This window comes from Nansenia antarctica (genome assembly GCF_963989245.1).
Source record: "Nansenia antarctica genome assembly, chromosome: 12".
In the NCBI taxonomy this organism is placed as follows: domain Eukaryota; kingdom Metazoa; phylum Chordata; class Actinopteri; order Argentiniformes; family Microstomatidae; genus Nansenia; species Nansenia antarctica.
The window spans coordinates 13,694,025-13,709,024 of record NC_137682.1 but is presented as its reverse complement, the minus strand read 5'-3'; the positions used below and the strand labels follow the sequence as shown (position 1 = coordinate 13,709,024).

Below are 15,000 nucleotides of genomic sequence, written 5' to 3'. Positions count from 1 at the left end.
CTCCCATGTCACAAAGTGCTCTATCTCTGTAATCTAATCTTGGACTGCTAGCAATTCTCAATTCTGTGTCCTGAGATCATAGTCTAAATTTCAACTGCAAACTTTTACAAAAACTTTTGCACAACACCCAGACCCCATAATGGACAGAGTCGCATGAAATCACATTTACATTTACATTTTTGGCATTTAGCAGACGCCTTATTCCAAAGCGACTTACTATCAGTACATTTGAATACTAAGCATGTGAATCAGCAGTCCACCATTCGTTGCAGGAAGAGTACTCTAGCTCGGGCCCGGGGCCACTGATAGAAGGAAAAATCTTCTCCCTAATATCGCCTTCTACTAAAAACTTTTTTTTTTTTTCATTACTGGAGAAACTGAGAAACAGTACAAGGGGGGCAATAGAAGTTCTTAGGGACACAGTAGAGGGGAAAGCGGGTGTCTTTAGGAGACGTAGTGGTGAGGGTCAGAAGATGTCTCAGGAGGAGCAGTTAAGATGTAACCTGAAGAGAAAGGCGCTATATAAATAAAGCTTTACTTAGGCCCAATCCCAATTCACCCCTAGCCCTTCGTTTTCACCCCTATGGCTCGATTTGCGCGTTCACGTTTAGGGCGAGGGCTGTCCCAATTCATATTTCATCGAGGGCTAGGGGTAAGGCGGAGGGCTAACTATTACTTCGTTTCGAGCGATTCCAGGACCACACTAGCTTCGAAGGGCTAGGGGTACGCTACCCCTTGATACCAGGATGCATTGCGAATCATCTACAGAAATCTTATGTCGCTCTATTCAATGCGGAAATGTCATTTTAATTCTCTGTAATTACTTATTAATAAAGATTTGAAAAATTATGATAACCATCTTATTGTCTTAGTTTAATGTCATTACAATGCATTATAGACCTTTTATTTATAACACGCATAACCCAAAAATCGCTTTTATGTCGGTGCTGTGTCTAACGTTACAGTAACGCAACGCTGCATGACAGTCGAGCATTTCAGAGATGTACAGTCATAAATCAATTATTACCTGTGGCGTTTGACAGCGGATGATGGTACACATATGTAAAGTTATCTATCAAACGTTCGTCTGACTTGTGATGCGCATTTTGACCTATTTCCACCCGCAATCTAATCCGAGCAGTTGTTATTAGGTAATATTATTAATGGGTTGTATCATTCATTTCAATGCATTATAGACCTTTTCTTTATAACAAGCACAACAACAACAAAACGTTATCATGCCGATGTGCTGTGTGTCTAACGTTACAAGCTGATTTGTGCATGACAGCCGTGCATTGACATATTTCCATGTCTAATGGCATATGACACGCGAAATGTAACTACAGTTAAGGATACGCGTAAAGGATGATGATCTATCACCGTTCGACTCTACTGAGAAATGTTTCCGCTTATTTGTCATCTCTCCTTCACGGGCAAATGTGGCCGCGTCCCCAAGAGATCCTCTTTCTACGTTTTTGACCACCACTATGATGGATTGATTTTTGGATTCTAGACGACGAATTGTTCTGAGAAAGGCGCTTGGTAACGTGATTTTTGGACAACGCTTTATGACTACTGATGGACTGGTTGTTTTGGTTGGAGTCATTCATTGTCATTAAATTCATTGTCATTATTGCGATGTCCACAAAAAAGACATCGCTGACGGAAGAGACAAAAAAAGGAACGTCTAAACACTACAGTGTGTTGATAACAAACGAAAATAGATGCTTATAGCACACGCAACAGAAATAAACACAGCTGAAGAAGGCATTGCGAGATGTGAGAATTCGCCGGCAACACAACGCGTCACCCGTACCGCGTGATGACGTAGGCGCCGTGAAGGGCTGTCCCAATTCATAGGGCTTAGATTTCAAGGGGTAGGGCTTGTGACGTGTTCGAAGGCCTTGCCTTCGAATCGAGTGACACTCGAAAACGAGCCATAGGGGTAGAAAAGGGAATTGGGATTGGCCCTTAATCACACATGACTATGTCAGATTTGCCAGTTTCTTGTAAGTCAGCACCTCACGTTTCAACACGCTTGTCATCTCTATCTTTACTTTATTGTAAATGGTAAATGGACTGACTTATATAGCGCCTTATTCCAAAGTGCTTTACAACGGCCTCCCATTCACCCATTCACACAAACATTCACACACCAATGGCGGCAAGTAAGTAAGTAAGTAAAGCTTTATTTAGATAGCGCCTTACGTACATAAATGCAACTCAAAGCTACCATGCAAGGCGCCGGCCCGCTCATTGGGAGCAATTTGGGGTTCAGTCAGTGTCTTGCCCAAGGACACTTCAACATGTGGCCAGCCGGGGTTCAAACTGCCGATCTGCCAACCTCGTGATCATTAGACGCCAGCTCTACCTCCTGCGCCACAGGCGGCCCCCATATTGTTATTCCGCTAACTCACCCATATGTTGCCGTCCTGGTGGTAGGGTTTCCAGTTCCTGCCTGTGTCGCTGTAAAGCAACCTGTAGCGTGTCGTCCAATCAGAGCTGCTGTAGCGGCCCTGCGTCGCAATGGCGGCCACCTGTTTCCGCCTCCCAAGGTCCACCTGGAGCCACTGGTAGTGGTCGCTGTCCAACGGAGACCAGCCCCCTGCACCTGCACAGGTAGATAGACACGACACACTTATATACATGTTACGGTACATGTGGGAAAACGGTTTATGTTGGCATTTCCAGGGACATGGCAGCATAAAACGTCGACTTGGTACATTCTGGCATGTCTAACCCTAACCCTAACCCTAACCCTAACACCTAACCCTAGTTTTCCCACATGTAGCGTCTCAGACGAGACCGAGGACCCCCAGCCCTCTCACACAACCCCCATTGATGTCCCATCTCCAACCACCGAGACCTGGGGAGACTACGGCTACTTCCCGGCCTTCAATGCAGTTTTCATGGCTCGTTTCACCGAGTCCTGGAGGCAGCTCACGGCCGGTAGAAACACCATCAACGACGTCCCCCTCCCCCACCCGGCGACGACCCCCCCTCCCCCCTCCCTCCCCCACCCGGCGACGACCCCCCCTCCCCCACCACCCGGAGACTCTCTACCGAAACCGTGGAACAATGGGCAACCCCCCCCATCCCCCAATCCTCAACTTGACGATGACCTGAATGGAGACTACTGACACTGTACATACTTTGTGTTTTGTCCCCCGCCCCCACCTGTGGTGTATGTCCCCACCTGTCCTACCCGCTGTACATACCTTATGTTTTGTTGTATTGTTCTTCCCATGTTGGATGTATGTTTATCTTGTAGATAGTACTAGTTATTTGTCTGTATTATCTTGTAGATAGTACTAGTTTTTTGTCTGTCTTACATGTAACGATGAATTGAGTATCAAGGACCCCAATTGAAATAAGCCAGTGGCTTTCTTGGGTTTTTATCTTGTTAGTTGACCTTGTATGTAATATGTACTTTCATGTACCTACTTCTGCAAATCTTCTAATAAAGTTCTCAATCAATCAAAGCGTAACATAGAACAGAGGACAGAGAAGAGGAGTCGTGCTCCTAACACTTGAGAAAAGGCTCATGCACTGTTGTCTATGCTAAGCTAATTGCCATTTGTTTTCAGGAGGTACTTCCTGTCACACTAAAGGGAATTGTGGGTAATGAAGTCCACTAGCTTCCACAACCCCTAACCCTCTAACCCTAGCCCTAAAAAATACACAACATTTTTACTGGGAAGTTACTTTGACTTGTACTTGAGTATATGTGACAGCAGCAAAATGTTCGGACTTTTATTCCGAAAAATGTAATATTTCAACGTTGTTGAAAATCAATGACACACTTGCTAGTCAAGCAAAAACATTGCAATGCAATGGATTCGGTGAGTAATCCCCACTACTCTACACAAACTAGGTAGTAGTGGGAATTACTCAACGAATCCATTGCATTGCAATATTTTGGCTTGACTAGAGAGTGTGCCATTGATTTTCAACAACATTGACATTTATTTACATTTTTGTGAATAACAGTCTGAACATGTTGATCTTGCTCCCGCTTTCACCAGCTGCTGTCACACATTATAGATGTATATACACATAGTATTCAATGCATTATCTACATATTTTTAGGTGTATTAAACATTCACAAGGTCGGTCTTCAAGTAGGAGAAAAGGACTTATGCTTTAAGAAAAACTAATGCTACTGGTACACAGTGTCTCCTTTTGGAATAGATGTGTATTGTCTGCTAATCCATCTAGCAGAACAGAAACCTTGCACCAGCATTTTGTGATTAAAGGAGCAATGCTTCTCTCTTCATTCTGTGAGGAATAACATCATCTAGCAATCAGTCCTGCAAGGCCCTTCTCCCCTGTACCTGAGAAAGGGTTAGTCTCTCTCAGACCTTTCCTACACAGAGGTTAAATGGTGTGGAAACACAAGAGGAACATGACGTCTAGACATGGGAGAAATAGGAGTTATGTGGCAGTTGAATTTCACTGACTGTCAGTCAAAAGAATGGTCTTTGGATTCCGTTAGGTGTTGAGGGCAGTTGTGGCAACCACACACACACACACACACACACACACACACACACACACACACACACACACACACAGACACACAGACACACACACACACACAGACACACAGACACACACACACACACACACACACACAGACACACACACACACACACACCTCAGAAATTGAAATCCCCCCCACACATCTAACTGCTGGTCAGCAGAGGTTGAGCAGCGACATATCTCAGTGTCATTCTCACAGAAACACATAAACAAATATAGCCTCTGGTAAAATAGTGTTGTGAAATGACTACCTAGGGAAGAGCCAGTAGATTTGGACTGGGCTCTGGCTGTGTCAAAGCTGATTTCTCTGATAGATTTTTCAACCGTAGAGGCAGAGTTAGAGATAGATAGATACGTAGATAGATAGATAGATACGTAGATATATAGATATAGATAGACGTATATTTTGACACGTGAAAAAAGTATAAACGCACTTACTGTAATGTCGAAGCAAATTCCTATATGTGTATGCATAATGGCAATAAACGTTATCTGAATCTGAATCTGAATCTGAATATAGATAGATAGATAGATAGATATGTAGATGGTTAGATAGATAGATAGATAGATAGATAGATAGATAGATAGATAGATAGAAAAATGGATACATAGATAGATACATAGATAGAAAAAGAGAGACAGACAGACAGAGAGAGACAGATGGCCAGGAGATCAAAGGGACAGTTTGTGTGCCACCCCGCAACAATCCCATATCTTATCCAATTACAGAGCCATTACACCCCCAGCCCCAGTCCTGTCAGATAACCAGGGATGTATCCCTGGACACGTCAATGCCTCAAAACATGAGCCCACCCGCTCAGCTGGTGGCATGCCAACAGAGAGGAGGGGACATCCGTGGGGTTCACTGATAAGCAAACAGACATCAGAAAAGAAAGAGATATAATAACCTACGGGGGCAGAGGGGCAGAGGGATAGGGGAGGAGGAGAGGAGGAGGAGAAAATGGTGGTTGAGGATGAGAGGAACAGAGAGATTGGAGTAAAGAGAGGGTGGTTCGAGGGCTGGGGTGGAGTAGCCAGGGGAGGAGGTGGTGATAGTGATGGTAGAATAACGAGGTGGGTGAGGAGGAGGAGGAGGAGGAGGAGGGGTTGAGGAGAAGGGAGGTGAAGACAGAGGGAGAGGAACGAGCGGTGAGAAAAGTCTGAAGGAGAGTGGACAAGAGATGACCGTAGGTCAGAGAGAGAGTGAAGGCTGGAGAAAATGAGACCAGTGGGAGGAGAGAAGGTCATACTGTAGGTGAGTGACGGAAAGAAGAGCTGAGGGAGGGAGGGAGGGAGGGAGATTGACAATTAACAGAGGAGGCGAGAGAGCAGGGGAGGAGGGGAGTTGGTAAAGTAGGTTGGCTGGAAGTAGGGAGGGAGGAAGAGAGAGAAGTAGGAAGAGAGGGAGGGAGCGAGGGGGAGGTTGAGAATGGAGCGGAGGAGGAACAGAGCGAGAGAGCAGAGAGAGGCGGAGCGGCGGTGGAGAGGACCGAAGAGACAGAGAGGAGAAGTGACGGGGGAGGGGCAGGTGAGGAGGAGGAGGAGGAGGAGGAGGGAAACGTGTTAAAGGGCTAAGTGAAAGAACTGAGAGGAATAAAAGAGAGAGTAAAAAGAGAGAGTAAAAAGAGAGAGTAAAAAGAGAGAGTAAAACGAGAGAGTAAAAAGGGGTCAGCAGGGGTCAGCGTATGTAGTGATCGCGCGCCAGAGAGGAGAAAAGAACGAGAGCATAAAAGATCAGAGGAGGAGAGGTGGAGGAGGTCGAGAACGGGGAGGTAAGAAGACGAAAGGGTGGGACAATGAAAGGGTGATGAAAGGATGATGAAGCACAAAGGTGTGAAAGGAAACAGCACATTAGAGGGACGGTGAGGCTGGTAAATGTTGACAGAGGACAGGGGAGAGGGCTGTGAACAAGGGATGATGAAAAGAAAAAGAAAGAAAGAAAGAACAGATGAGAGGTTAGGGGGATGAGAGTGGTTGACAGGGGTCCGAGAGGTGAGGGAGAGAAAAGGGAAGGATGTCAAAAAGAAATCAAGTGATGTTGAGAGGTGAAAAGGAGGAAAAGAAGCCAGAGGACAGAAGAGAGGTGGCTCCTCTAGGGAGGAGGAGTTGACAGAAAGGGGAGAAGGGCATGGAGGGAGGAAAGAAGAGATTTTGTCTTCTTTGAACTCTATACTAGTAACTACTAGCAGTTAGGATTTGAAATCAAACAATTATTATGAGGTTAAAGAAAATATTCTCATCTTTAATTCAATGTTTTCTGTTTAATGGTTTCACCATTTAGAAACTACAACCCTTTTTATACGTAGTCCCCATAAAAATGTGAAGAAAAAACTGAAAGAAAAAAACATAGAATTAAAGCTGATAATCTCTTTCAAATCCAAACTGTTGGAGTACAGAGCTAAAGAAAGAGAAACGCTAGCTTTTTCTAATACATATGGAGGGCCCTGTATAAGGTATAAAAAGGAGAGAGATATGGGGATAGAGGAGGAAAGCTTGACAAAAAAATTGTGGGGATGAAGGGAGGAATGTACAAAGCAGACAGAAGAGAGAAAGGGAGCAGAGGATGGAGGTATCAGAATGGGAAAGATACAGAATAGAGTATAGAGTGGAGGAGAGGAGCGGAGAGGAGAGGAGAGGGGCGCAGGGAGACTGTCACTCCTCTACAACCTGTCACAGCCACAGATGTTCAGGGAGGAGAGGAAGAGCAGGGTCCGGGGAGGAGAGAGAGAGAGAGAGAGAGAGAGAGAGAGAGAGAGAGAGAGAGAGAAAGAGAGAGAGAGAAAGATAAGAAAGTCAAGAGAACCTTACAGAGAAAAACCGAGGCAATGGAGAGTAAATGGTGGAGAGATGCATGAGAGAGGGAGAGGGAGAGAGAGAGAGAGAGAGAGAGAGAGAGGGAGAGAGGGAGAGAGAGAGAGAGGTAATGTAATAAGGCAGAGAAAGAGAGAGGCGAGAGACAGAGGAGGAGGAGGAGGTCAGACAGAACAGTCGGGGTGAAGGAGATCTCCCAGACAGATATCAGAAGCCCAGAAGCATCTCTGATAGCCCCAGATAACCCATTGTCTGTGGGTGGTGATAAGAGTATCTGACTATTACATTTGAACCATTTTAGCAGATGCTTTTATCCACAGGAACTTACAATTAGAGATTACAGGGACAGTCCCCCTGAAGTAATTTAGGACTAAGTGCTCCCACACGAGGAGAAAACAAGCAACACTCATTAGGCCAAAAGGACATTCTCGAGGCCCCAAGTGTGAAGTGTTCACTTCAGTTTCCATGACTCATGCATCAGCAAGTGTGTGATTCCCAAACCGCCACACAATTCAACAAAGTTTGATTACTGACAGGTTACTTCACGAATCACACAATCAATCATACAAGTTTAATAAGCAGTTACCAGAGGTAGACACTGTCCTCTTATGAAGATCAAACGTTAATGAGCCGCGCGCTGACTCAGAGACAGTTCAGTTAGGTTAAGAAAGTGCAACAATGCCTCTGGGAAGTCTTTCAGAACGGCCGCTGTTTAAAACTGTCAAACAAGGCTAATCTAAAGGTAAGCTATTTCATCTCACCTCTTCTTCTGGTGTCATCAATGCTGTTAAAAAGCCATAAAAGCCATATAGGCCATCATTAGACCAGAGTGTACTCTAGAGTGTACTATAAGTTCAAATATGAAAGACTCCTTTGAACTCCATCAAAAATGTTCCACTGTTCTGCTCTTGTCAGATTGTCAAAGTTCACGTTCCCCCCCCCCCCCTCCCTTTGACTTAAACACATGGAAGATCAGAGGCTATCTCCCAGAGAGGGAGAGGTTGTGATGTCCACACACGCAGATGCACACACACACGCAGACGCACACACAAGCACACACACACACACACACAAACACACACACACACAAACCCCCACTATTCCCACCAAAGCAAGGCGAGATAGATAGCGACATATGAACATCATCTCGTCATAGAAGGTTGTATAGGTGGTTTAGCCCCAGGAACCCAGTGTGGGTGTATGTGATTATCTAGACAGCGCAGTGGGGGGGAAGGAACAAATGTAGCTTAATTCATCTGTCTGAGTAAATGACTGCTAAAGTGCAGAAGATAGGAGATGTGACAGAGGCGGAGGCGGAGAGAGAGGGGGAGAGAGAGAGAGAGAGAGAGAGAGAGAGAGAGAGAGAGAGAGAGAGAGAGAGAGAGAGAGAGAGAGAGAGGGAAAGAGAGAGACTGAGATTGAGGAACAAAGAATACTGAGGGAGTTAGAGATGGAGGTCGAGAGACAAATAGTCAGACAGCTTTAGATTTAAACGACTGTGAAGGAGCAAGCTAAAAGCTTGTGTGTGTGTGTGTCTCATCGTAACTCAATCCATGTATCTTATGTCTTTACAGTAAAGCTTCAGTATCATATTCTAGTTGTTTGCTGTACTGTTGAAACACACCACACCACACCACATTAACAAAAAAAAAAAAAAAAAAAAATAGAGAATCTTAATGAATGAGACTGGGCAGGCAGCATCTGGTTAGCATATTGCTAATACTTTATCTTACTGTCACTGTGAGGGACAATTTTTTAATTAGAGCGGGCTGGTATTATAGATTAAGACAGGCACGGACTGAAACTTCAAACAGCCCATGAATTTACAGAGAAGCAGAACTTTACATCAAAACATGGAGAGAGTGGAAGAGAGGGCGAATTAGTTTGTCTTTGTTTTTCTTCTGAGAGAAAGAGAGAGACAGAGGGAACAAAAAAAAACAGAGAGGAGAAAGACTGGTTATGAACTAGAGAAAGAATGGAACAAGGAAACAAGGACAACATTTTAAGAAATTGAAAATGCCGAACATTAAAACAGTGGGGAGAGATGGAGACGAGGGAGTGATGGAGAGAGAGAGAGAAAGAGAAAGAGGTGAGAGAAATAAAATAAAATGGTGGGTAGGGATCAGTGGCTACATGGCTGTGATTAGCAGTCCAATCTCATGCTTGGGCACATCAACACTCTGGGGATCCTTGAGGAACACACATACACACACACACACACACACACACACACACAAGCCATCTCTCACCCACCACAACTCTGTACTACTAAAGAAGTTCTCTTCTCACCTCCTTTAACTTCTCTCTCCTCACCCCTCCATTCTCCCCTCCTCTCATCATTATGGCCTGCTCCTCCCTCTCATCTCCTCCCAGCTCATCTCCCCTCTCTCCTTCTCCTTCCCTTCCTCTCTCCTTCAATCTCCCCCCCCCCCTCTCCAGCTGTGTTAGACAGTTTTCCGCCTGAGCGAAACGTGTGACCTTTTACTCTTTCAGAGAGACTGCAGGTCACTGTCTCACAGATGAGCTAGCACTAAAGAGAGAAAGAGAGAGAGAGAGAGAGAGAGAGAGAGAGAGAGAGAGATAGATAGATAGATAGATAGATAGATAGAGAGAGAGAGAGAGAGAGAGAAAATAAATTATACAAAAGATCCAACAGATGGATATCATCATATCAGTGCAGACTGACAGGGTAGGAGCAGGGTTGTTACCACTCCTCTAATATCAGTGCAGACTGGCAGGGTAGGAGCACGGCTTTCTATCCTACAGAGCACAGCTATTCTGTCATGAACTGGCCTTGTAATGAAGCATTGTTCTTTTTTATTTTATGACTTCTTTGATCAATTGATAGTGTGAAACTTAAGTTGTGAATGAATCGTGAGCGTCCATGCTTTTCTATGATACTACTGATGACGTATCAGGGTCTCAGATTTCAACCACTACGCCTTGTGTCTCTGTTCTGTTCCTGTTCCCGTTGCTCTGTTGTGGCTCCAAAGTGAGTGGCACTCCAAAACGAGCCGTAGGGGTAGGAGAGGGAAAGGAGATTGGGCCAAAGTGACAGTGACAGGAGTCGGTAGGACAGAGTCACTACATCACTGGGTCTGCAGGCTAGCTGGTAACTAAATCTATACCACATCATTACCTACCAGACACACTCATACTGACTTGTCACACTTGTCACACACACACACACACACACACACACACACACACACACACACACACACTCACTAATATGAGCCCTGTGTCTCATTGATTTTGTGCCATCTCTATTCTATCCCCAAGGTTCATAATCATTGCACCTGTATTTGCCTGCCAACATCAGTAACTTTGTGTGTGTGTGTGTGTGTGTGTGTGTGTGTCTCTGTGTGTGTGTGTGTGTGTGTGTACACTGTTCTTACAATGCAAACAAGCAGTAACACTGTGCACTTGCATGTCATAACACAAGTACACAGTGTGTCATTGAATAGCAATAAGCTGAACAGATTATGACAACAGATTTACTATTCACTACACAACAGAAACATAACAATACTAACTCTGATTTATGGTCATCTTTCCTCATAACTCAAAACCATCTGAAGAAAACCTGCATTAAACCTGTAGTGTTAATAGGATAATTCTGGTGTGACACCAGCTGGTGAAACCGGGAACAAGTCTGTTCGGACCTTTATTCAGAAAAATGTCACGCCAAAACATTGCAATGCAATGGATTCTGCTAACTAGGTAGTAGTGGGGATTACTCACCGAATACATTGCATTGCAACACTGAAATTGCTGAAATTAATTTACATTTTTCAGAATAAAAGTCCAAACATTTTGATTGGTTGGTGACTTGTTCCCGGTTTCACCAGCTGCTGTCATAATGTCAAACTGTGAGTCTGCCCTCAGGACAGTAGCTTATAATAGAACACTACCACTTTGCCTCACTAACTGCTTACGATCTGGAGGAAAACATCTTGGAAAGTCCATTTTAGGTCAAATTCTCAAACTCCAAGTCATTGTTAGCAACCCAAGAAGCATTTTCTTTCAAATGTATATATATATTTCATTTTTTTCCGGCTTTTCCTTTCCTCTCAGAAAGTTATTCTATAGAGGTGGTGATCTTAGCCCAGTGTCATGGCATGACACGTGGGACAAGATCAAACTTAACAAGACAGGAAGCCCACGGACATCCAATGGGATGACAGTCCCCTGGAGCATCCGAACGGTGGTCTGACGTTTGTGTCTGCCCACACATGTGGTTGGGAGAAAAAAAAGCAACATTCAAAAACTGTTCAGAGGAAAGTTGTCCCATGGGGCTTCTTGGTTCCCCATTCTTTCACTCGTACAAGCGTCGTCATGGTAACAAATAACGTTTGGTCTCAATGGTATGCACGATGCAAGTGGCATGTAGAAACTGGAGCCAAAGGGGGGGCTTTTGGGTCATGTAGGTCTTCGTCTGACAGGTAGGGAGGCAAACAGGTGACCGGTTTTGGTTGTCACTACAGTAATGTCAGTAGAGCCCTGTGCACAGATGTATAAATACGTTATATACAGTGGGGTGCAAAAATGTGGGCACCCCTGGTTTAAATGTCTGTTACAATTAATCTCCAAGCGATTGAAAGGGAACCTGAACACTAAATGCTACAAAGTAAACATGACACTTTTCTGCATTTTTCTGCAAATTCTAAAGCAAGGTTTCTTTTTTATTCTTCTTTATATCATTTTTAAATGATAAAAAAGGATACGGGCCCTGTGCAAAAGTTTAGAATGGCCCGAGATCTGGTGAGAAATGCTCAGAAGAACCCACATCACACATCACTGCAAAAGAGCTGCAAAAAAGAATAACAGACACCGGTCTAGTTGTTCCCAGGACAACAATACAGCGTACCTTAAACAACAAAGACCTACGTGGCCAGTGACGAGTTGCCAGAAAGAAGCCTTTCCTATGTCCTCAACACAAAATTAAGCGTTTGAAGTATGGAAAAGAAAACCTTGAGAAACCTGAAGCCTATTGGAACAATGTGCTTTGGATTGACGAAACCAAAATTTAACTTTTGTTGAACTACTTGTTGAAATGGGATTGTGTAGCAGCTGGGGGCACAGGCAGCTGGGGGCACAGGCAATATTGTGCGGGCGGAAGGAAGAATGGCTTCCATCAAATATCAAGACATTCTAGAGGTAATATTCGAAGGTCAGTCCAGAAATTGAAGTTGAAGAGAGGTTGGGTATTCCAGTAAGACCATGACCCGAAACATACCTCAAAATCAACCATGAAGAACCTCCAGGAAAGACGGATAAAGGTTTTGGAATGGCCATCACAGTACCCAGACTTGAATATTATAGAAAATCTGTGGAGAGATCTCAAACATGCCATGCCTGCAAGAAAGCTGAAGAATATTTCTGAGCTAGAGGTGTTCTGCCAGGAAGAATGGGGACAAATTCCCCAAAACAAGAATTGAAAGACTCTTAGCTGCAAGCGTTTGCAAGCTGTTCTCGTTGCCCGAGGAGGAGTTACAAAGTACTAGCTGACAGGCTTCCCATGGTCTTGTGCAATCGTTCCTTGTTTTATTATATTGAAACTGTAAAAAGTAAAAAATAAAAATGTATCTTTCTTTAAAATGTGTTGAAATGTGTCATGTTTTGCACCCCACTGCACTATCCAATGCACTGTTGTCTGTCCTGCGTTGTCCTGTTTTTTGCATTTGTTTTTGTTCATGTATACATGTGAAAAAAGCATAAATGCACCTACTGTAATGCCAAAGCAAATTCCTATATGTGTCAAGCATAATGGCAATAAACGTTATCTGAATCTGAATCTGAATTTGTTTAGCTAGGGTGAATATATGACTTTAGCTATTGATTTATGTAATAACAAGTGTAAAAACAGACAGTTTTCTCATAAACATCAATGTGTGTTATCCACGGGACCAAACTGTGGCATATAATGATTAAATAAACAATAGCAAATAACAAAGAGAGATCTCCTCTGTAATCGTGTAGAGTCTATTCAACTCAAACACATGAATCATTTATTTCATAAACAATGGCTGGTATAATTGTCTCCCTCACTCTCCTGTGGGAAGATGTAAAATGTGTAATAGCGCTGAAAAGTGAGGTAATGACTAGGAAGAGGGAGAGAGAGAGAAAGAGAAAGAGAGAGAGAGGGGTGGGGAGGGAGAGAGAGAGGGAGAGAGAGAGAGAGAGAATCTGCATGTGTTTGCACAACTTCAATGTATGTGTGTGTCTGTGTGTTTGTCTGTCTGTGTGTGTGTGTGTGTGTGCATGTGTGTATGTGTGTGTTACCTCCTCTCCTGTTGAGCTTGGCGTATCCCGGTGCGTAGCCACTGGTGAAAACAGAGGAGCTGGCGAAGGCTGTGTGAGGGAGAGGGGAGGCTAGCGCCTCATCACACTTCTCTGGAGGAGAGAGAGAAAGAGAAAAGAAAGAGTGAGCAGAGTTACTATCAATGACAAGCATACTGTACTATAGGCTCTGGAAACAACCACCCCCTAAAAGCATCGGTGAAGATCTGAAAAGATCGGATTTGCTTAAAGAATATCCCAAACGTTCCACCTAGCCTATTTAGAGGGCAAAATAAACATACAACCATATTGTAAGATGCAACTATTCACATCATTCAGCGTGAGTGGCCTCTGGGTAGGGACTAGGGGTGAACACTCACACATGTCTGCCTACTCATTTCACTCTGTCCTTGAGAATAAATCATTCGATGCACACAAGACCAGATGTTTTCCCAAATGCGTTCGCATGCTAGAAAATATTCACCACGCTGGAAGTTGCTGCCAAAGAAAACACACATGTCCATCTGTGTAGTGGAGTGTGTAGTGGCTCCTTCACCAACTAAAACCAAATTAACCAACTGCCAAAGCTGGAGCCAGGGTTGTTTCAGACACAGTTCACTTTCCGAATTTCCCCAAAAGCAATAAGGCAAAAACACTCACAAGAGACTCAAAGCGATAGGTTGCAGCCAAATATTGGATTTATTTTGAATACAAAAAGTATTCTCCAAAGAGCGTTGAGATACTCAATAAATCAGGTACAGTACGCCAGAAGACCACTGTTCCTCAGTCTAGGAAGGACTCCCAAACCTCCTCCATTAAATGGATACATTTTATTCCGATGTACTATTGGCCAATCACCACAGTACAAAAGGAGGAGCGATGCGTAATCAGGTCAGCATTTATTGAAAACCAATGACACACTCGCTAGTCAAGCCAAAACATTGCATTACAATGGATTTGGTGAGTAATCCCTACTACGACCTAGTGTAGAGTAGTGGGGATTACTCACCAAATCCATTGTATTGCAATGTTTTACAGTACAACATTAAACACGCTGAGAGTGATCAGAAAATCTAGCTCACAGGCGAAAACATTGTATTGTAATGTAGACTTAATTATTTGTCCCAGCACAAGGTTTACCTTGCATTTGTTGCAAACATGCTGTTATTAATATTATTTTGTAGGTTATAATATATATAACTCACACATTTTAAAATATAAAACAGATCAAATTATTCAGTCCAGCTATGTTTCATAGCAGGCTAAAATTGAATCACTTTCATAATGGTGTCATGTCATTGCAGTAACATGTTGGAAAGGTGAAATCAACTTGATATAGACAACTTGCTCTAGTGTAGGTTAAAA

The 15,000-nt window shown here is 43.7% G+C and overlaps 1 protein-coding gene across 1 annotated transcript in view; it reads right to left on the bottom strand.

Moving 5' to 3' along the window:
- The window catches only part of LOC308168879 (contactin-associated protein-like 2), a gene marked incomplete at both ends in the record, with an annotated part of 347,443 nt that overhangs the window by 195,419 nt on the left and 137,024 nt on the right, over window positions 1-15,000 (bottom strand). Inside the window, 2 exon segments of the mRNA XM_080543522.1 lie at window positions 2,418-2,611; window positions 13,639-13,749. Of these exon segments, the coding sequence (XP_080399648.1) occupies window positions 2,418-2,611; window positions 13,639-13,749 (305 nt within the window).